The 21,666-nt window shown below is 40.9% G+C and overlaps 1 protein-coding gene across 5 annotated transcripts in view; it reads right to left on the reverse strand.

Moving 5' to 3' along the window:
* Positions 1–21,666, reverse strand: part of ATAD2B (ATPase family AAA domain containing 2B) — a 58,534-nt gene that overhangs the window by 29,984 nt on the left and 6,884 nt on the right. For 3 of the 5 annotated variants that reach the window (XM_060272441.2, XM_060272440.2, XM_060272442.2), the window contains exons 3-14: positions 17,150–17,196; positions 15,628–15,781; positions 14,282–14,384; positions 12,932–13,052; positions 12,427–12,543; positions 10,823–10,898; positions 10,161–10,259; positions 9,523–9,634; positions 8,663–8,778; positions 7,218–7,392; positions 5,542–5,630; positions 3,526–3,685 (exon numbers count right to left, since the gene is read on the reverse strand). In XM_060272441.2, coding sequence (XP_060128424.2) covers positions 3,526–3,685; positions 5,542–5,630; positions 7,218–7,392; positions 8,663–8,778; positions 9,523–9,634; positions 10,161–10,259; positions 10,823–10,898; positions 12,427–12,543; positions 12,932–13,052; positions 14,282–14,384; positions 15,628–15,781; positions 17,150–17,196 — 1,369 coding nt within the window. The remainder of the gene's footprint in view (positions 1–3,525; positions 3,686–5,541; positions 5,631–7,217; positions 7,393–8,662; positions 8,779–9,522; positions 9,635–10,160; positions 10,260–10,822; positions 10,899–12,426; positions 12,544–12,931; positions 13,053–14,281; positions 14,385–15,627; positions 15,782–17,149; positions 17,197–21,666) is intronic. The other 2 variants (XM_035109985.3, XM_035109984.3) reach the window with 1 other exon arrangement.

A 21,666-nucleotide genomic window follows, 5' to 3' on the forward strand; every position in this document is an offset into this window, starting at 1 on the left:
CTTACAGGCCAGATCCACCATGAGGTTTGGGGGGGGGGGAATACAATACACAATTAACAGATTTAAATCAAAACATTAAAACCAAGAATAGCCACTGCGAATTAAAAGCTGCTTAAAGTCAGTTGAATTGTACAATGCTTTTATTCCCGGCCCAAAAGTCTTCAAGGGGTGGGACCAGTCTAACCTCTCTAGATACAGAATTCCATAACAGGGATGCAGCCACAGAAAAGACATTGTCTCGTGTCCTGACCAGATCCTTTATTGTGCTGGGGAAAGGAAGTGGCACTCTTCTCAGAGTTGATCAATTTAAGTTAATGGGAATGATCTCAACCTAAGAACAGGTTCACACGGGAGGCAGTGGTCATTCAAATATTGTGCCTTAAGTCACTTAGGGCCTTATAGGTCACAGCACAAGCAAATAAGAAGCCAGTACAGTTCATATAAGGCTGGTGTAATATAAAGTAGTCTGAAAATACTCTAATCTAATCTAATAGTCCAGTGATCTGGTGGCTGCAAATTGCACCAGCTGCAGTTACTGAACACTGGACAGCCCAACACAGCGCTCATTGTGGTAATCTACCCAGAAGGTGACCAATGCATGTATTACTGAGGCCAGATTGAACTTCTCTAGGAAGAGATGCACCCAGTGAATCAGACAAGGCACTCTTGGTCACAGAACTTACCTGAACATCAGGAGCACCCCTCCCAAGCTGACCCTGAACCTTCATAGGAATTTAAAAGTATCCAGGACAAGCTGCATTCTCAGTCCTGAATTAGCCCATCTACTGGCCAAAACCATCCCTGCCTTGTCTAGACAAAGGCTCAACTTGTTAGCCTGCATCCTGTCTTCACTGCTTCCAGGCAACATTGCACAGCTTCCACAATCTCCTTGGCATTAATTGACAGGGAGAGATAGAGCTGGGTATTATTGGCCTATTGATGAGACCAGGGTCAGCAAACTTTTTCAGCAAGGGGCTGGTCCACTGTCCCTCAGACCTTGTAGGGGACCGGACTATATTTTGAGGGGGGAAATGATGCAAGAGCACCACAAGCCCTACGAGCGGCAGGGGCTGGTGGTGGCAGGACGATGAACGGCACACGAAAGGGCTCCAGAGAGGGGCTACTTAAAATGGCAGCCGCTCGAGCGCAGCTGCTGCTGCTGGCACCAACAAAGCCCAGCCCCCTTCCTCTTCCAGGCAGGGTGGGGAGAAGTCAGGAGGGAGGGAGGGAGGAGGCGGCGCCGGAGGCGGCGCCGTGTGAGGGAGAGGGAAAGAACATGCATGCTGGCGACCCACGCGGCGATTCCCAGACTCTCCGCAGGCGAGATCCAGAAGGCAATTGGCCTGATCCAGCCCGCGGGCCTTAGTTTGCCGAAAAGACCCAATCCCTAGATCAGTGGTGGCAAACCTATGGCACGCGTGCCAGAGGGGGCACTCAGAGGCCTCTCTGTTGGCACGTGCGCCACTGCCCAAGCACAGAGCCGTCAGAAAGCAAAGGCAGCGCATCAAGTCCTCAGCTCAACTTGGGCAGCCGGAGTGCCATGTGCGCAGCGGGTCGACGCAGGAAACTGTGCAGCAGGAGCGGGATGTGATGCCAGACAGGGCGCCGACTCTCTCCAAAACAGGGGTCACAGCTATTCTTTGGCCCAATTGTTCAGTGCACCCAATTGCGAGGAGGCCTCCGGAGCATATTGTTGTAATTAGTATTCTGCGCGAGCATGTTGCAAAATAGTACCAGCAATGATTATGGTGGGCCCTCAGTTTTGGATGATGCACAAGCAGGACAATAAAGAGCTGAAATCTCCAAACTGGCCCGTCTGCTGCAGTGCCTTTAGGGCTCCTCTTCCTCAGCCACTCCGCACGGGATGCCCAGACTGAGAGGGTGCCCCCGTGGCCAGGGAGGCGCAAAGGGAAGGGCTGGGTGGGGCATTGGTCCCATTCGGATACATGACACCATCGCCAAGCAGGCGCTCGTGTTGTTTTCAGAGGCTGGGCGTGGATCATCATGGGACTTGTGTCCAAGTAGAAGAGCCTCAGATGGGGCGTCGGTGTGTGTGTGTGCAAAACAGAGCCACAACCCCCAGGGCGTGCGTTTTCCCTTGGGGAGCCTCCACTGTGGGTGGGGAGGCCACAGCGTTCTGCACACGCTCAGAGGCGTGCTGCTGCATTGGTGGGCCACCGAGAGTACATACTGAGCAGCTGCCTTCCTCCTCCTCCTCCTCCTCCTCCTGCTCCTGCTCCTGCTCCTGCTGCGAGGTTGAGGCATTACACACCCTGCGTAGGGGCCAGTCGGGGCTGGGTGAGGGAGCGGGGCTAGCACATGGGGCAACCCCTGGGGCCCTTTCAAGAAACGAGGCTCTGCATGGGCTCAGAGGGCAACACCAAGAACGCTTCCTTGCTTGGGGCTGCAGCTTAAAAGCAGGGAATCCTTAAAGTGTGGAATTCTCTGCCAAATAATTTTAAGTCAATGAAAGCACTTGGGATTGCTTTCCTTACTTTGTTTGGATCATCTTAATGCAAACTTTTACCTTTCAATAAAAAGTTGTTTGTATCATTGAAAGCTCTGTTATTGTGTTTTTCTTTTAAGACAAAAGATGTTAATGTAAGAGTTGTTTTCTCTAAACTAAAATCTCAGTGTTCAAGTTAAATGGCTGTGTTGGCACTTTGTGATAAATACAGTAAGTGGGTTTTGGGTCTAGGCACTCTGTCTCTAACAGGTTCGCCATCACTGCCCTAGATAGTCTCTCCAAGCTCACTTTTGTTCCCAAAGTAACTGAAATCTTGGTATGAGTATATAAAGAATTTTACAGACAAATTGGTTAACTTATGCCCTTTCATTTAATCCAAACTAATTATGTGCTTCCCCATTTAATTTTTAACAAGCAGTTTATTACTGCAGAAAAATACCACAAACATGATTATTCAGACAGTATAATAGAAAACTAATACTTCAAAGGAGGACTTCAATAAAGATAAGTTAATACAAAAGAATATAGGAGAATATAATTCTGGAAAACAATTTTTAAAAATGTATGTTGCTGGCTATTTCTAGTAAGATGTACACCCATTCATATCAGGAAGGAGTGAACTAGTATATTTATTCTCAGACAAAAGCCGAGTATAAGAATGGTGGCATGAAGGAAGCCATGAACTTTTACTGATATGGTTTACCTACAGAGGTTATTTTTTCAAATGTAATGTAAGATGACTATCTGGCACTATTAGGTTCTCTTAGTTTAAAAAATTATGGTAGCTTACATGAGAGCCTGCCCTACCATTAGGCAGATGAGGCAGCTCCCTCAGACTTTGGAAGCGCAGCAAACTGTTACCTTGCTGTTTACTGACCTGCAACAGGCATTAAAATGTCTCTGGTCAGTCCTGGTTTACCTATTTGAATTTGTATCATTTAATGCTGACTTATTTGTTGTACTTTGTATTGTGCTTTCAATTAGCTTCTAATGTTGCCCTGGGCTCTTGAGAGGAAGGGTGGGATATAAGAAATAAAATAACAACTTCATATTCTTACCTTTTGATCAGGCAGGCTAAAAAGAAATTCCCTGTCAAAACGACCAGGTCTCCTGAGTGCTGGATCTATAGAATCAAGTCTGTTTGTAGCACCAATGACAACGATTTCTCCTCTGTTGTCTAATCCATCCATGAGAGCAAGTAGAGTAGACACTATAGAGCTAAAACAACATTTCAACCGCATTTTTAGGGAGAACGTTACAAAAAATGTAAATACAGTCATTAAAAATGTTTTAACCATCCTAAATAAAAGACATGGATAACCATGACATGTATGGCAAAACCAAATTAAGCCATTCACAAATGGAAGGGTTCCTTCTTTCCTTGGAAGACTCTTGATTTGGCAGAGATATTCTGCTGGCAGAAAGGGGAACGCAATTCAGAATCCTTCTCTCGTAAAATCCCCCCTCCCTTTTGATGGGTCCCCCATGTCGGCCCCCAGCCACGCCGGTATGGTGATATGCGGCCCTGCTCAGCGTGAGTAGAGTACATATAAAGAGCCATAAAGTAGATTTATTACTACTTTATTTAGGGCTATGTACAAAGTAAAATCGGGAGCTCGGCATCTCTGCTTCCAGTCACATTAAGAGACAGAAGTGAATGTGAAGTGAGTACAATAACATCACGTGAGGAGAAAGGAAGATAAATACAGCTTCCTTTCCCACAGGAAAAGTCAGACACACAATCCATACCATTCCTCACTGCTTGAGCAGATCGGTGTACAAAAATCCCAACACCCCAACCCTCTGCAGAAGATTTTCAGAGGGTACAAAGGTGTTTCATTGTGAAGGAAAGTAAGAAAAATCATCGTCCGCTCCTACCAGCAGGAGAGCCAGAGTCAAACACTGCTTGCAGGAGATTGGATCCCAGCCAAGGTTAGCAACACTATATTTATGAACAACATAAGCATTTGAAAAGAACTATCATTTTTTGGTGTTGCTCATAGACAAGGCCTAAGTATGCGAGTAACAAGCATTCGATCCCAAAAGGCATAATTCTGAATATGTCTTCTCACAAAGTTATGTTGTAGCCCAGGCATCCCCAAACTGCAGCCCTGCAGATGTTTTGGCCTACAACTCCCATGATCCCTAGCTAACAGGACCAGTGGTCGGGGCAGATGGGAATTGTAGTCCAAAACATCTGGAGGGCCAAAGTTTGGGGATGCCTGTTGTAACCCATTATTGAACAAAGAAGAGTTTCTTTTATGCCCTGACAATGCTCCACAGAGAAGCAAAGTAAAGAGCAATCCTTAACCTGTTTCTGTTTGATCCTTGCCCACCCACACAAAGTCTGGAGAAGGAAAAACTTTCTCTTTACTGACATAGCCAAAGAGATATACCAGCTACCTTTTGCCTATCACTACTGCTGCAGGGCGAATTTCCAATCTATTCACAGCTGCATTTGAGCCCCACAGCCCTTTCCACCATATAATGTACCACTGACAAGCACCCAGGGAGCACAGCCGCATCACTTTGTGCACAATTCCTGTATCAGTTATACACCAGTGATCAAATAAGTTGCTAGAATTAAAATGAAGCTTACCTTGCAGAAGCTAACAAAAAATATTTTGCTCACAGGAGATAAAAGTTTTTTGGGGGGGATCCAGTTAAACCATTTAGAATGTTCTGCTGACAATCTGCTTACTAGTAGTTTTCATGTTGCGTTTTATTTATCATATTCACCGACCTAAATATTTATGGGTGGTATTCAACAAAGTGCTTCCACTAGCACAAGAACCTTTGATTGCATAACAGAATTTCCCCTCCCTCTCCTCTCCTTGCAAACCCCTTAAATCTGTTCTGACGTGTCCCCCAACCCTCCACAGAAGATCTGTGGAAGGCACGGGGAGCGTGCAGGGAAACTCAACTGTGCAAGTGGAAATCCTTGTGCTTGACAAAGCCCTTACTTGGATACCACCCTATGCACTTAATATGAAAAGGTGTTGGATCTACCATTGTGTGAGCAATGAAATTGTGGAGCCAACACAAGATATTCAGAAGTAATACACTAGGATTACCTGTGAATCTGGTCCTGCCTGCTAGAACGGACTGGGGCCAATCCATCGATTTCATCAAAAAAGATTATGGATGGCCTCATCAGGTACGCCTGGTGAGCAACAAACAGTTTTAGTTAAAAAAAAACACAAGAAAAGCATTTGTTTATAATGCCAAGGACTAAGCCTACCTGTACCTTTATTTAATGTCTAACTTGAATTGCTGTCCTTCTGGGTAAACCCACTCTGGTCAGAAATCTAAAGTTCACCAACTGAAGGTGTTCACTGATCAAATGCATTTTACTAAATGGCAACAGCAATAATAGTACAGATTCAGGATGTTGTTAAAAGAGGGGGAAATAAACAGGTTGTTTCTCAAATTCTGCAAGATTACATTCATAAGTCTACCTCCTCTCCCATGCCAGTCATACAAGTACCATTAAATATTTTCTTTTTGTGAGAGCCAAGATTCACTTTCAACAGTTCATCTGCTTGGAGGGAATTGTAAATGTTGATCTATGCTCATATGAGTTGGTCCAGAGTATCACTGCAGCAGGCAAAGCAGAAGTGCAATTCTTCCTATGTTCAGCTGAGAGGCATGAGCTGTCAGGGTAACATCCCTCATATTCTAATCAAGGTAAAAAGAAGCTGCAGCAAGTTTTTTGCTCAAACAACCTGCTCCTATTTCTTTCCAAGCAGGTACACCCAACGGATCCAACAAAAAGAAAAGTTTGATGAACACACTATAAAAAGAGAACAAGCCTCAAATTTTCAATTACACAGAGCATTCTTTGTCCTCTTGTACGTTTCTATTCTAGGAATTCACCTAAGTCAACTTGTTATTTAGTATTCTAAGAAAAACCCGACAGCTATTTCTAACAAAATCTGACAATTATAGTGTTTGATCTTAGTTTTCATTCTGCTCATGGAAGGACTGCTTCTGTTCATGGGAAGACCCCTTCCATAGACAGAAGATCCTGCATTTTATGTAGCAAGAAATTAGGCTCCATTCCATACAGCTGAGTTCCATCAGTACATTGAATATGCTAGTACAGTAAATGAAAGCTTTAGACAATCAAGATAATACGTTTCAAATGTTTCCTTTGTTTCTTTTTATATCATCTGCCAACACAGTGCAATTAAGTACTGCTATAAGAAATTAGGGATATGAGAAAATTTGCCTGTTTTGATTTTCAGAGTGAAAGCAATTGTGGGGGGAGGATGTGTCCCAAAGTAAACTTAAGGCTGAAATCCTATCATTACTTTACTAGGAGTAAGCCCCATTAATCTTAATGGGACTTTCAGCAGACCTACATAGGAGAATTGGCTTTAATGTCCCTTTTGTGCTTGTTAATGTGAAGCCATTCTTGCCTACACTTTGCTGCTACTTAAATAAAAACCCCTTTCCTCTCTTCCTGCAGTGATTCCAGCAAAAGTTCCTGTAGAAAATATGATGATGCTATGACATTATGTAGCTAATCCGATTTGGCAACGTGGCCTCACCAACTGCAAATGAAGATAGTTCAGAGCAAGAGCAGTGCTCCCTAGATTTTATTTCCCTTCCTGTGTGAATAGGTGAATTTTTACCCCCTTTTGACATCCCTGCCTCCAGAATCACAGCCTCCAATGAAAACGTTTCTGACAAGCACTCCCATCCTGTTTTGGTTGAAACTATCAAAGAGATAATGTTGTGTACTAACTTGATCGAAGAGGAGTCGAAGTTGTCGTTCAGATTCACCAACCCATTTGCTGAGACAGTCTGCTCCTTTCCTCATGAAAAAAGCAACTTTTCTCTCCCCTTGTGTGCATTCATTGGCCAGAGCTCTAGCTACCAAGGTTTTACCTGTTCCAGGAGGACCATAAAACAAACAGCCCCTGAAGACAAATGGATAAATATAGTAATCACTATTTCTTTGTTTCTTGTTCGATGCAGAAATATTTGTTACCCACATGGTAGGAATGCCAATAGTGAAGTGCCCAACATTCTTTTTCAGGTATGTTCTTTTTTTGTTTGCGAATGTGATAATTATTCTCTCTGTTCCAAATCATATAAAGAGAAAGGTAAGTCTATCACTTCTTGTTGATATGTCAGCTGCCAGGCCAGTGGGTTATAGTGCAATATCACAGATTAAAATATCACAATATCATCAGATATATTTCTAAAGACTGATTGCCAAGAGGAAAAGTTTTTACTGGTAAGATTAGAATCCGAACATCTCTCTCTCTCTCTCAAGTTCTCTTACCCTTATGCAAATCTACCCAATATATTTATTTCATAAAAATTTATACACCACCTTACTGTAAAAACCTCAAAGCAGTTTACAAAATGAGGGAAAGGGCAGAGAAAATCAATTAAGGCACAAGAGGAAAAGTAGAGTGTTGATTCTATGGTTTAACATATTGGTTCTGTTAGATTAGCTCCTGCTGCACAAGTTTGCCATGTCGTGAAACCCTTTTTTGCCAACTTCTTGTAGTTATTTTAAAGGCTCTGACTAACACATATCATCTCCTCTGACATCACTGCATGAATCTCCAAAAATGCAGTAACTTCTTTCACCAGTCCGATTAAAACCAAAATGCTACTATGCTTTAGACCACACACAAAAAGCCGCCTCTGCTTTATTCTTCAGAAAGGGCCTGACACACACATTTGCAAAAGAAAAGCAAATGTTTGGTTCAGCAGTCCTTTCACATTAACTCCCCCTTTTTAACCACAGCAACAAGCTATAGAGGTCCTGACCATCATCCAGTAAAATCCCTTAGGTATATTTGAGCAAACTAAACTTTTTTTTTTAAACCCAGTTGTACACTCTTCAAATTACTTTTGCAATCACCACCCCATCACAGCTCCAAGTCAACTGGATCGAGCCAAATACATAGCTCTTCTAATTGTATGTATTGGAATTAACTTAATCTGAACTTTACAACTAGTTGTGCTGAATGGTTTCTTCAAGAAACAAGTGAAGGGTGGACTTAGCCTGCCGAATAGTCCCTTCAACACCACTCTTCATTCACCTGTGTTGACATCTTGGGGCAAGTGGCATAGTACATCCCAGAGTCTGCTAAATTCTTTCTCAAGCATGATATATTAAAACAATATACGTCAAATACAAAAAAAAAATATGAAGGGGGAAAATCTACCTACCTTGGAGGCTGAATTTTGAATTTTTCAAATATTTCAGGATAAAGAAGAGGAAATATGACCATTTCCTTAAGTGCATGAATATGATTGCTCAGTCCACCTATGCTATCAAAGCGCACCTGAAAGGGAGATAAATAGTATTTTTAGCTATTGGTTTCATGTATAATCAACATAAGCTTATAACAGGGGTGAGGAACAGGATCCAGGCAGTGGGCCGGATCCCCACCTCCCGGATCATTCCCCACCATGGCCATTTTGATAGTGGACAGAGTCTCCCAAGTGTCAGTCATCTGACATCAAGGGATCCCAGAAGAAAAAAATCTTCTGCAGGTACAGCACCTGCCATACCTATAGAAGATCCTTTGGCATTGCTGGTTTCAATTCAAGACAGCAATGCAAAGGGGCACTTGTGCTAACTGCCAGCCCCAATGGAGTACTCCGCAGCTCAGCTGACTGCTGCAGGCTTGCTGTCACCACTGATCAGCTGATTGACACTGACAACAAGTCTCCCCTACTAAGGTACAAACAGGAGCATTTTAAGGCTCCCAACTGTTCTCTGGTACCCATGCTTCCACTTGCCCTATTATCTAACGTATTAGGTACGGGACAGGTAGGCATTCACAACCAGGTAACGTATTATGTCAGGTACAGAACAGTTTTATTAAACTATGAATTTATTTTTAACTTTGGATGTGTAATTTATGGTTTCCTTTTTTTTGAGTCAGCAATATACAGTACAACACAACGAGTGCTGATTTTATTAACCAACTCATTATGCATTTATTTAAGCTTCGGATTAGCAATTCCGATTAGTTTGTTGTAAAATAGATGTATAGTTATGAAGACAAATAGATGGAGCGCACCGATTTGTCAAGAATCATAGGATCTACATCAGCCAAACTTGCACCAACTTTCACTCGTTCACGCAGGATTCCACAGGCCAAGTCTTCTGCTCTGAAGTTCATAGGCAGACATCTGTTTCAATACAGATACAAAAACAGCACCCAATTAGGTCACATTCAATTTCACAGTGAGCAGGGTTGCCATCCAATGTATGTCAAGTGGAAAACTATACGATGTTTCAATATGTCCCAACATAATACTAATAACTTCAGTCACCAGAGGAAAAGTGTCGCTAAGTGTCAGGGACAAAGAACGAAAAGACTAATTTACAAGAAGTAGTATGAGTATGACACATGCAAAGATACAAAATCTGTACGATAAAAAAGTATAAACCACATGGTTTGCAAGCAAAGTCTCAGACTACATCCCAGGCATCTTTAATTTAAAAAGCACTTAGGGAGCAGACCGGGAAAGACCCCAATCCTGAGACCATGCAGACTTGCTGCCAGTCAGAGCAGAGAATACTAGACTAGATGAGCCAATTATCCAAGTCAGAATAAGGTAGTTTTGCATGTCTGACAAGCTTCACCAAGTATAGTGAAGCTATTATTCTCCAAGCTATTATTCTCCAAGGTTGAGAAGAAGAACAAAAAATTACCTGTTCCTTGCTCTTGCCATGCTCTTAGATTTTCTTCTTTCAAAGCGTTCTTCATCTGAAGAGGTTGTATCACTGCTATGAATAGCATGCTTCTTTCTCCTATGGAAGCAACAAAAGTATTTCACTGAAGAACAGCATGTATTCAGCATTCCAATGCTAACAGTTAAGAACGCCAAAAAAATGTAGTAAGCAGAGAAAACCACCTTATCTTCATACACTGAACTGGACCAGTTTCTTGTGAAAGGAACTGAACTGAAAGGAACCCTGCTTCATCAGCATGTAAGACTGGAAGCTTTTACTTCTATTTTTATTAACTGCAGGTTGTCATTTTATCGAATTCCAACTAACTATGGTTAATCTTAAGCATGATTTGTTCGAAACAGGAGAATTCAAAGCTCTAGTTTATAATGATATCTGAAATGTTTCACTATGGTCTGGTTCTGTTGCGACTTGATCTAATAAACCATGATATATTAGACCAAGTTTATTAACGCCAATGTACTTCCTGCTCCCCTATGTGTGTGTTACAGAAACATCTTTTTACATCTCTTTACATCTTTGGGGGGGAAGTGACTTGGGGAAGAGAAACTGGTGCCCATGGCACTCTCTCAAAATTCCAAATGTATCTTTATGCCCCAAAAAGTTGGTGACCACCGATTTACCTAATATGGCTTCTTCTTGCAGGAGATCTATGTATATCAAACAACGCATTGTCCCTTTTCTTCTGGTGTGCGGGCACTGGAGAAGACAAACCAATTTGAAAAACAATACAAATTTGTGTACTATTGTTTTTATTTTCTTACCGATTTACACAAACAACTACAGTGGTACCTCGACTTACGAAGACGATCCTTTCTGCGGCGCTCTTTGTAAGTCGAAGTCTTCGGTTGTCGAAGCGTCCTGTGCATGCGTGAAGTGCGATTTTGTGCTTCTGCACAGGCGCAGAACACACGCGCGCAGCAAAAAAACTTCCAGGGTTGTCGACTTCGTAAGTCGAAACCTTCGTTAAGTCGAGGCATTCAGATGTCGAGGTACCACTGTACATGCTTACTGTTAGGTATCTTGCAAAAGCTCAGAACTTTATGTAAGCAAGCAAGCAATAAATAAACAACTTTTTAAAAACTCCAGCATCCTCTTTTCTCCAAATCAGTTTTCTCAAATCTAGGGTTGCTATATTGCAAAAAATAGCTTTATTTACAAAATCGCCAAGAAATTGGATGTTTTTGAGCTATTTCTGAGGAAATTCAGCAAAAACAAGAATGCCGGCATGGGCTGCCATATGTCCGGATTTTCCCCAGACGTTTTGAAAATTTTCGCCCAAACACTGCTTGCAGCTGCAGTATCCCAGGTATGTCCGGGAAATTCTGGATGTATGGCAACCCTACTCAAATCACACTCATTTCTTTAAGACGTATGTACAACTTCCACTGGATTGCTCCCAAAATATACAAGTATAAATACAAGTTAAAAGGTGCAACCGAGCAGATTTCCTATTTAAATTAATTATGGGCTCTCCCACTTCTTTAAAGAAGAGGAAACTTGTTGTCCTCCAGCTGTTGCTGGACTATGAGCTCCAATCGTCCCTGAGCACTGGCTATGCTAGCTGGGGTTGATGGGATCTGGAGTCCGACAATTGGAGAAACACAGATTTCCCATCACTGCTGCACGCAGCAAGAGGGTAGAGAGAAAAGGAGTCACACAGGAGAGCAAAGTCCTACTGCTAATCTCATCATACCTAAATGGCAGAGGTTTTACAAGAATTGTCAGTGAAACAGACACACAGTTAGAACCATACATAATTCATTCTGAATAGCTGGAAGGTTAGATGCCTTTTTCTTAACTGTGGTTTGACATTTTATCCAAACCAACAAGTTAACATTAACTTGAAGCCATGGTTTCAAACAAACCAGTCTATTTTAACCATGGTTTGTTAGTCTAGGATGTTATAAGAAGCCATAATTACAAAAAAGAAAAAGCACCTGACCTCCTTCCAGCTATTCATTCGGAAGGAAGAACGCATGAGCTCGAGGCTTGCCTAAGCTCATTGAGTATTGCTGTAGTGCAACATGCAAATGCGGCAATAATGTCTCAAAGAACACCCAGTGCAAAAAGAAAAATATTATGAAAGGAACTTGGGCTTCCAGCAGTTAAAAAAATAGTCTGGTAAAAAGGTACCATTTCTCTTGCTATGCATTGAAGACAGCCTGACCAACACAGCTACTAAAATTAAGGAAGAGTGGTGTGCATGTTTATGCTTCTCTCTTACCTATAGGAGGCGCTTGGTATCTGTCCACTGTTTTTCTTTGTCTCAGGTTATATGGACGATCGTTTTCTTCTCCCTCTGCCTCCTCTACTTCAATATCTCCATCTTCTTCTTGAGATTCTAGAAATAAAAGGCAAATAAAGAATTTATACAACTTCATTGCAGACTCTTGTAAAAGGATTCTTGTTAATTTGTAAAAATGATTCTGATAGATAGATAGATAGATAGATAGATAGATAGATAGATAGATAGATAGATAGAATTTGGTCACAAAGAGTATTTTCATAATATATCAGGATAAATTTTATCACAGGTGATAAAGAATTTAAAATCAATCCGTTCAGTAAATTGACTGAATATGTACAGAGTAGAGATTGTTTTGGTCTGTGGGATATAACTAAATAAATTTAAAGATATCAGCAATTCCATGACTATATAATCTTGTAACCCCTATATTGGCTTTTTACACAAACATTTTCAATATCACCTACAAAGGTAGCTAGCTAACCTCTGTCATTACCTTCTTCTTCCCCTTCTGTGGAAACTTCATGGTGGTTCTGGATTCCATAGCTATTTCTCCTCAGTGATTTCCTCCTCCTCTTGACACGTGAATACATATCCATGTTTTCCTGGAATAAATATAATATCATAATAATCTGCATTGTAAAAAGAGAAACACACATCATCTGGGAAGTGTTCAAGGTGGGAAATACCTGTATATTCCGGCGTATAAGATGACTGGGCGTATAAGACGACCCCCAACTTTTCCATTTAAAATATAGAGTTTGGGATATACTCGCCGTATAAGAAATACGACCCGGCGTATAAGACGACCCCCGACTTTTGAGAAGATTTTCCTGGATTAAAAAGTAGTCTTATACGCAGGAATATACAGTAAGTGCTGCTTGGGACCATAGGCAATTATAAATCAGCTACTGACATTGAAGACACAGTGAGCATGTTATCATTTCCCTACTACTACAACATCAAGACCAACAAAACAAATTTGTTACAGCATGTATATTCACAAGGCTTATGCCATACAAAAATATTTGCTATTGTAATAGTGGAGCATCTGCTATTGAACAAGCGTTCACATTTTTGGGAAAGGAGCACATTCAGCATTCTGGAACTTACAGGTGGTGCACAGTGCAAGTGCCCCCAATTATTCTGTTCAAATTCTTTGGTTTTCTTGCCACCATGCAGCAATGGGATGCCCACAGAGATGCTGCCCAAAGGTTGGGAGCCACAGAAAGGAACCAGAGACTCTGGGATTCTACCACACAGAGCTACAGCTTCCCAGTAGCCAATAGGGTTGCTTGGGAGGGCGGGGCTGTTGCAACTTAGCCAGCTCATAAAAGAGGAAGCCTTGTTGCCTCATCAATTGGCTTTCACTTACCAAGCCATTTGCCACTACATTTCAACAGTTGTGAAAGTCTGCTGAGTTGTCGGAGATAGGAACTAGGACAACTCCCTGAGCTATTACTAGCTGTCAAACGTGCTGTTGTACTGTTCGAGGGGGGCCTCAAGAAATCACAGGAACAATACAGGCCCTGACCACTCAACAGTAGAAAAAAACAACAGCTGAACTGGTCTATATTAACTTTGCAAACCCAAAGATGGATCAGCCAAATATGTGCTACACACAGAATTTGAATTCAGTTTTGCCTCTCCCTCTCTGCTCCATTGCTGTCATGATTATTTGCAAATGAATCAAACATATTAATTTATAATTAAAAAACCTGGAGTCTATATTTTATTCATCTGTTTAAAGCGCTGCATAGAAACAACGTATTCAAAATGTTTAAAATTGAAAGGGTGTATTTTTATAACTTGAGGTCTGGAAACTTGAACTTACAAACTCTGTATCTGTCCACATGCGCAACCGTTCCACTTCACCCGATCGCCTATTCCGTCTGATGTTAATATTGTCCATTTCCTGAAGAACAGCTTCAGCAGTGCTGTAATATACGAACATTGTTTTTATATGATATGTGATACTACCTATGCAAACAGTAGTGCTCAGCACTGAGATTAAGCGCTCTGCGTCCTCGTTAGAAATTGCTCCATCAAGAGAAAGCAAAAGGATGCTTTCTCTCTTCATCTCCCTCTAAGATCAAGTGATACCTGCTCTCTACAGAAGAAGAATAAAAAGCAGCATTTTCCTCATGTTAGTACAGGTATGGGGGGAGAGGGTGTCCTGGGAACACTCTTTTTATTCTCCATGGGTCCTACAGTGAACAGGAAAAGGTTCACTTTCCCCACCACCACCTTACTGCTAGGGTGGGGAGAACTTTATAATAACACTCATCCTGCAGAGAAAGAGTGTGTGTGCTCTGTGTTAACATCTGTGTTAACACAGCAAGTTGTGAGATGACAATTTTGTGATTTGGGTATTCTGTGAATACAATGTACTCATGGAATGCTGTATGACCTAATCAGTTACAAACTGCATGAGCATGAATAATGGATGCTAGCTCGGCCTAAATTTCTGAGAAGAAAAAAATATGATGAGAAATGCTGGTGCCTTTTCTACCATGTAAAAATCTAGCTAAGTCTATGACTGCATGCGCACTGCATGAGTGTGCATGTGCAAGTGTACTTGTGGTCTCTTTTGCGTATGTATGCTGCACGTGCAGTCTGCAAATATATTGGCCATGCACACCACTGGCATGTGGTACTTGGGAGGGGTGGCTGTAAATTGCCCATAGCATTTTTTTAAAAAAATAGCCACCCCTGCTTTATAGGTGACAAAGAGAATAAAAGTCACCTGCCTTCAGGAGTTACACTGAAATAAAACCGTGATAAAAACTGGAGCATAATAATGTCCAAGTATGAAATTTATTATAGTTTCAATCGTTGTTGTTGGCATCTGCAGATTCAATAACTTTGCAAAAACCATAGGATGTTAGAAGCTGAAGAAAAAGATCAGAATCTCTGTTAAACAGAGTTAAAACTAAAATAATCCAGAAAAGAAACCAATATGTATGCATGGTTGTGTGTTATTAAACAAAAATTTCAATATTTTGACCGACAGTACTGCACTAGGATTTTTTTGTTAATTATATGTCAAACACTTGAATCAGAAACTAATTAGAGGCAATTTAGGAATGGTTAAAGGATGTATTCTCGCAATCTGAAAACAAAATAATCTGTCAACAAAGCCAGTAATCTAGAAAATGTTATTGGAAAATTTCCACATACCTGTTTACCAGTTGGTCAAATAGTAAACTCTGATTCAAACTTTCAAATCTGTTTTTTCTGGATCTGCAACTTTTTCTAATTTCTCTACCTCCATTTATACAAGCATGGTCCCCATCAACCTTTTTCTCCCCACGAAGAGAATTGCTTTTGAGCGCTGAAATGATTTTAAATGTTTTAATAAGAATTACATGCTAATAATGATAAATTCAAAATATGAAAGGTACAAGTAGAGTAAGAAAGCTAGGTAGATACTTTGTCCACTCTCACTTTCCTTGCGGGATCACTTTTATTACATTCCAACTTGACAGATCAACCACATGTCTAAATTCAGGTAAGTCACTTTGTCTCTCTGCTTATTTTATGTATTTATTTATTTATTGCATTCATATCCCCGCTTTTTATTCAAGGAGCTCAAGGTAGAGTTCATGGTTCTCCCCCTCATTTAATCCCCACAATAACCCTGTGAGGTAGGCTAGGGCTGAGACAATTACTGGCCCAAGGTCACAGTGTGAGCTTCATGGTTGAGTGGGGATTTGAACCATGGTCTTGCAAGATCCTAATCACTATACTGAACTCTCTTCTTCTCCTCCTCCTCCTCCTCCTGCAATATCTTCTAGCTATTTTTAGCCATAATAATAATAATAATAATAATAATAATAATAATAATAATAATTTCATTTATACCCCACCCTTCCCAGTCAAGACCGGGCTCAGGGCAGCTAACAACAAGAATATCAAAGCAAGCATAAAAGAAACAATTCAATTAAAATGCAGATTAAATACAATGTTAAAATTCAATTTTAAAATTAGGAATCTACAAGTGCAACCTCATTTAAATATCTGTAGGATCTGTAGGGTAAAGCCTATGGGGAGGGTAACATCAGACTGAGTCAGTCCAAAGGCCAAGCGGAACAGCTCTGTCTTGCAGGCCCTACAAAAAGATGACAACTCCCGCTGGGCCCTAATCTCCTGAGAGAAAACGTTCCACCAGGTCGGCTGGTCGAGGCCAGTCTAACCACCTTGTGACTCGGGATCTCCAGTATGTTATTATTTGTGGACCTTAATGTCCTCTGCGGGGCATACCAGGAGAGGCGGTCCCGTAGGTAAGAGGGTCCTAAGCCGCATAAGGCTTTAAAGGTCAAGCCTTAGTAAATCCTTAGTCTACTTCTATTTTTTTTAAAAGTAAAAAACACCTTATCAATTCTGCTTCAACCTCATAATAGAAACAAGCAATTTCCTTATAAAAATCACTTCTTTTCATTTCATAGCCTCCCACTTCACTATTGATTTATATTTATCCTCATTTCTTTAGAGTAGCAACTATTTTTAGATTACAATTAACATAATGTGTGAATGTGATAAGAAGAAAATCATGGCAAAGAATGCTGCATGGAATCTTATTTGTAATTCATTTGTTTGCATGGGCGAAAAAACATCAGATTGCTGACAGAAAACAAGGGAACAACAGCAACAAAAATCACTATTAATTGGAGAGGCCATAGATAAAAAATGAAGTACTTACATAAACTACGTCCATTTGGTAATGTAGCACCAGATTGAGAAGTTAACCTACGAAATAATTAAATTTGCAAAATATATTTATTTGTTCTATTAAAAGTTGCAAGCCACACATAACTTGCATTACACCTAAATGTTACAGACTGAATATGACCACTGCTAGTATCATAGTAAACTACTTCTCAGATTAGTAGTTTTATATCTCACTCTCTTTCACAATAGATATCTATTCTTCAACACCTGTGGATGGGGAAATGAGAAAGAGCTACAGATTTGTCCAAGCTCGCCCAGGGAATCAACAATGAAATGAGACTGTCTCTCTCTGCAGAACATTAGCTCTCAAATGTCAAAACATATTAGTATGAAGCAGTCATATAACAGAGATCTTGAAACAGCAAAAACTTGCGTATTATGATTATTTAACACATTCCCACAATTTTGTGCTGGTATTAGACACAAGCTTCACAGGGCTAATCAGTGACAGGTTCCAAGACTGTAAATAGCTGTATGTCCAGGATAATTTTAGCAGATATGTTTCCCCATCACTGTCACACTGATGAGAAAATCTATACCTGTGAACCTGTTCAGATAAAAAAACCGAATTCCACTTAAGGTGAAGACTCAAAAGCCAGTATTTAGGCAATGTGAAACATAGACCTGGCTTGCATGACAAAATATGGTTAGTAAGTACATACAGGCTTCAATAGAGGGGCTCATAGTCACTGTGCTCCTCCCTAGTCATTTTTTAAAACAAAAAAAACCCCAAAGTATTTGTATTGATTTTTAAGAGTCTTGCTAAGCTGCAGTGTACATATTAGCTCATAGTTTAGGTTAAAACTATTTAATAAGTAATGGTGGGAATTAGCTGAACAGTAATTTTACAAAACACACCACATCTCTTTTTGCCAACTGCAGGTTTATGCTTTATTCATTAGTTAAATAAACAAAATTCACAGCCACTCTATTGATCAGCTCAAGAACTCATAAGACACAAGTATTCTGTACACTGATTCTATAGAACTGTAATTTTCTGTTTTAAAAAGTAAGAATAGATTTCAAATTTGAAGTACTTTCCAAAATAAAGTAGACCCAAAGGAAACGTGTCATAGCTCAGTGGTAGAGCACACACAAAGATACCGTGTTTAATTGAGAAATATAAAGCAAACAAATAACTACGGCATTTCACCTGTCTGATAAGGCTATCAGTAGACAAATGGAAAAGATTTTTGCCAGAAAAATTCCTGAAGCATTTACTCTATTCTGAAACAGGAAGTGACTGGCAGGACCATTAGGCATTCAGTTTTAAAATATTTCTCCAAAGAGTAAAAGTAAAGATGCTAGGAGATGTTCTATGAAACATATGAAACATGGATAAACAACTTCCTGTCAGGTTTAGGCCAAAGCTAGCAAGTTCTGCCCCACTCCACACTGCGGGGGGGGGGGGGTCAGTTAAGATGGTCCATTTGCAAAGAATTATGGAACCAGGATTCTTGAATGCTCTGGGGGATTTTCAAGTTGACACTACTGGTGCTCCTGTTGAGGCATTGGTGTCACTAAGAAATGGTGAAAGGGAACGGGCACCTGTAACACCTTTACCGCTAAGTGCCTAAAAAATTGTTTTCCAGGGCCACCCCCATCATTCAGCCCAGAAACTGAGGTCCAGCTCTGAGGGCCTTCTAGCAGTTCCCTCACTGCAAGAAGTGAGGTTACAGGGAACCAGGCAGAGGGCCTTCTTGATAGTGGCACCCACCCTGTGGGACGCCCTCCCATCAGGTGTCAAGGAAATAAAAAACTATCTGACTTTTAGAAGACATCTGAAGACAGCCCTGTTTAGGGAATTTTTCAAAGTTTGTTCTTTTATCGTGTTTTTAATATTCTGTTGGGAGCTGCCCAGAGTGGCTGGGGAAACCCAGCAAGATAAGATGGGCGGGGTAGTAATTATTATTATTATTATTATTATTATTATTATTATTAATAATAATAATAATAATAATATATTATTATTATTATTATTATATTGTTGTTTTGTTGTTGTTGTTGTTGTTGTTGTTGTTTTGTTGTTGTTGTTATATTCATCTTTGTGGGATGCCCTCCCATCAGATGTCAAGGAAATAAAAAACTATCTGACTTTTAGAAAATAAAAAAATTCCTTCAGTAGCACCTTAAAGACCAACTAAGTTTTTATTTTGGTATGAGCTTTCGTGTGCATGCACACTTCTTCAGATGACTTTTAGAAGACATCAGAAGGCAACCCTGTATTGGGAATTTTTTTATGTCTAATGTTTTGCAATTCTTTATGTGTTGTAAGCCGCCCAGAGTGGCCGAGGACACCCAGCCAGATAGGCAGGGTATAAATTTAAAAAATATTTACTACTACTACTACTACTACTACTTCAGGCAATGAAGCAAGCAGGAAAGCTATAGTGCAAGACTTCCAGCAAAGATGACCAAGCACAAGTAAGAACATATAGTTGTGCCTACTGTATGGCAGTGATGGTGCCAAAGGCGGCTCAATTTGTGGCTACCAATGTGTCTTTGTGTGGCTGTTCTTGTTTTAGAAGAGGCAATGGAGTGCCTCCTTCTCAAGATGCTTTCTCTGGAGCCAATAGCCAATAGCTAATATCCTCCCTTGGGGAAAGGTTCTCAAAAGGGCGATAGCCAGGCAACTCCAGGAGTGCTTGGATTAAACTAATTATCTGAACCCATTTCAAACAGTCTCCATGCCCAGCTTTGGTACAGAGTTGGGGCAAAGTGCAACCTTGTTGATTCCTCTTGAAAACTTGAAAGCTTTTGATATCACCAATGACATCTGTGGGGTATTTGAGTTGTGGTGGTTCCACTTCTACCTGCAGGACAGTTTCCAAAAACTAGCAATGGAAGAATCCTGCTAGATGCCTTGGAAATTTGTGTGGCAGGGACTGGCAGTGTACGATTTTGTCCCCAAACTATATGAAGCAGCTGGAGGCAGTCATTTGGGGTTTTGGAGTTCAGTGTCACCCCTATGTGGATTACACACAGATCCATTTACTGGTTGAAGCTGTGTAAGTGCTGAACCACTGCATGGAAGTGGTAATAGGCTGGATTAGGGCTATCAAACAGACTGAGTCTGGACAAGATAGAGGTACTGCTGGTACATTGATGTCGTATCCAGGAATTGGGTTTTTGACCTGTCCTCAATGGAGTCACACACTCTGAAGGAGCAGGTTCTTACGTCTGGGGGTTCTCCTGATCCACCATCATTACTTAAGACCTAGGTAGCCTCAGTGACAAAAAGTGCTTATTACCAGTCCTGGCTGCTGCACCAGCCACAGCTTGTCCTGGATCAAGATAACCTTGCCACTGTGATGTGTGCTCATGTAACCTTATGTTTAGACTATTGTAACAAGCTTTATACTGAACTTCCCTTGAAGATAGTCTGAAGATTGCAACTAGAGCATTGGAGGATCTTCTCTACTGTGGCGGTGTGCAACAGTATTTCAATTTATTCCCTTGGCAAAGCAGGGGGAAAGCATAAGGATATTTATATGTCAACTCCAACCAGCATAAACAGTGCATAGTTATTTATCAGCTTAAATAACAATGTACATTAGTTGTGCAATTTTCGGACATCTGAGACCATGAGTTCAATTTAAACTTTAACTTCAGAAAACCAAAAGCATTATCATCTATCTCTGCAATTCTGGGAACCACATAGTAAAACAGAGCAGCTTTGTACTTAAGCACTAGCTACTGGTAGCCATAGGCAACAAGGAACTGCATGCAGACGAGTGAGCAGACTGGAAAGAGAGGGACAGAGTACTCTATCCCTCCATTACCCAACATATAAACCAAGCCATAGGAGGAAAACAGCATCCTATATGTCCAGCACAGAAATGCAATGGGCTCCTTCAAGAGTGGCACAGCTCTTCATACATCTTCTGTCATCTCCCAGCTGGCTAGTAAACATTTTTGTAGGCTAGTATCATTTGTGGGGGAAAGAGTGATTGAAGTGTGCTATATATTACCTCTGTACAATGGTTTTAATCCCCCTACACTGATACAACCAAGAAAACTTTCTCCTAGTTGACTTCACTGCATAGGACAAACTTTAGTTACAGGCTGTGATTTTTCTGGGAGAGCTGAAATACGAGCCCAGGTTTGGACAACATGCAAGGACAAATAATGGCTCAGCTCAGCATAGAAAGACTGAAGGAGGAGTCCTTGACAGGTAGTCATGTAGCAAACAGGGAGAGATCAACACATTCATTCTACTTTAAGGCACAGTGCTTTAAACTAGTTCATCTTACGGAATGTATTGCGGCACTTACAGCACAAGGAATTGCAGATGTTTTAATGTAAGCAACAGATGCTTCTCCACAAACAAAGCTTTTCATTCGAAATAAAGTGGTCGAGTGGGGGGAGAAGGAACAAGCTGTGTCTCATGGACTTATGCATGAAGCCAGAAGCCTCGGCTTTATTTTTATTCTTTATTATAAAGTTCTAAACAAAGAAGCTTCCGTTAGCACGTGACTGATTGAGAAA

The sequence above is a fragment of the Zootoca vivipara genome, chromosome 3 (genome assembly GCF_965207765.1).
Source record: "Zootoca vivipara chromosome 3, rZooViv2.hap1.1, whole genome shotgun sequence".
NCBI classification, from domain to species: Eukaryota; Metazoa; Chordata; class Lepidosauria; order Squamata; family Lacertidae; genus Zootoca; species Zootoca vivipara.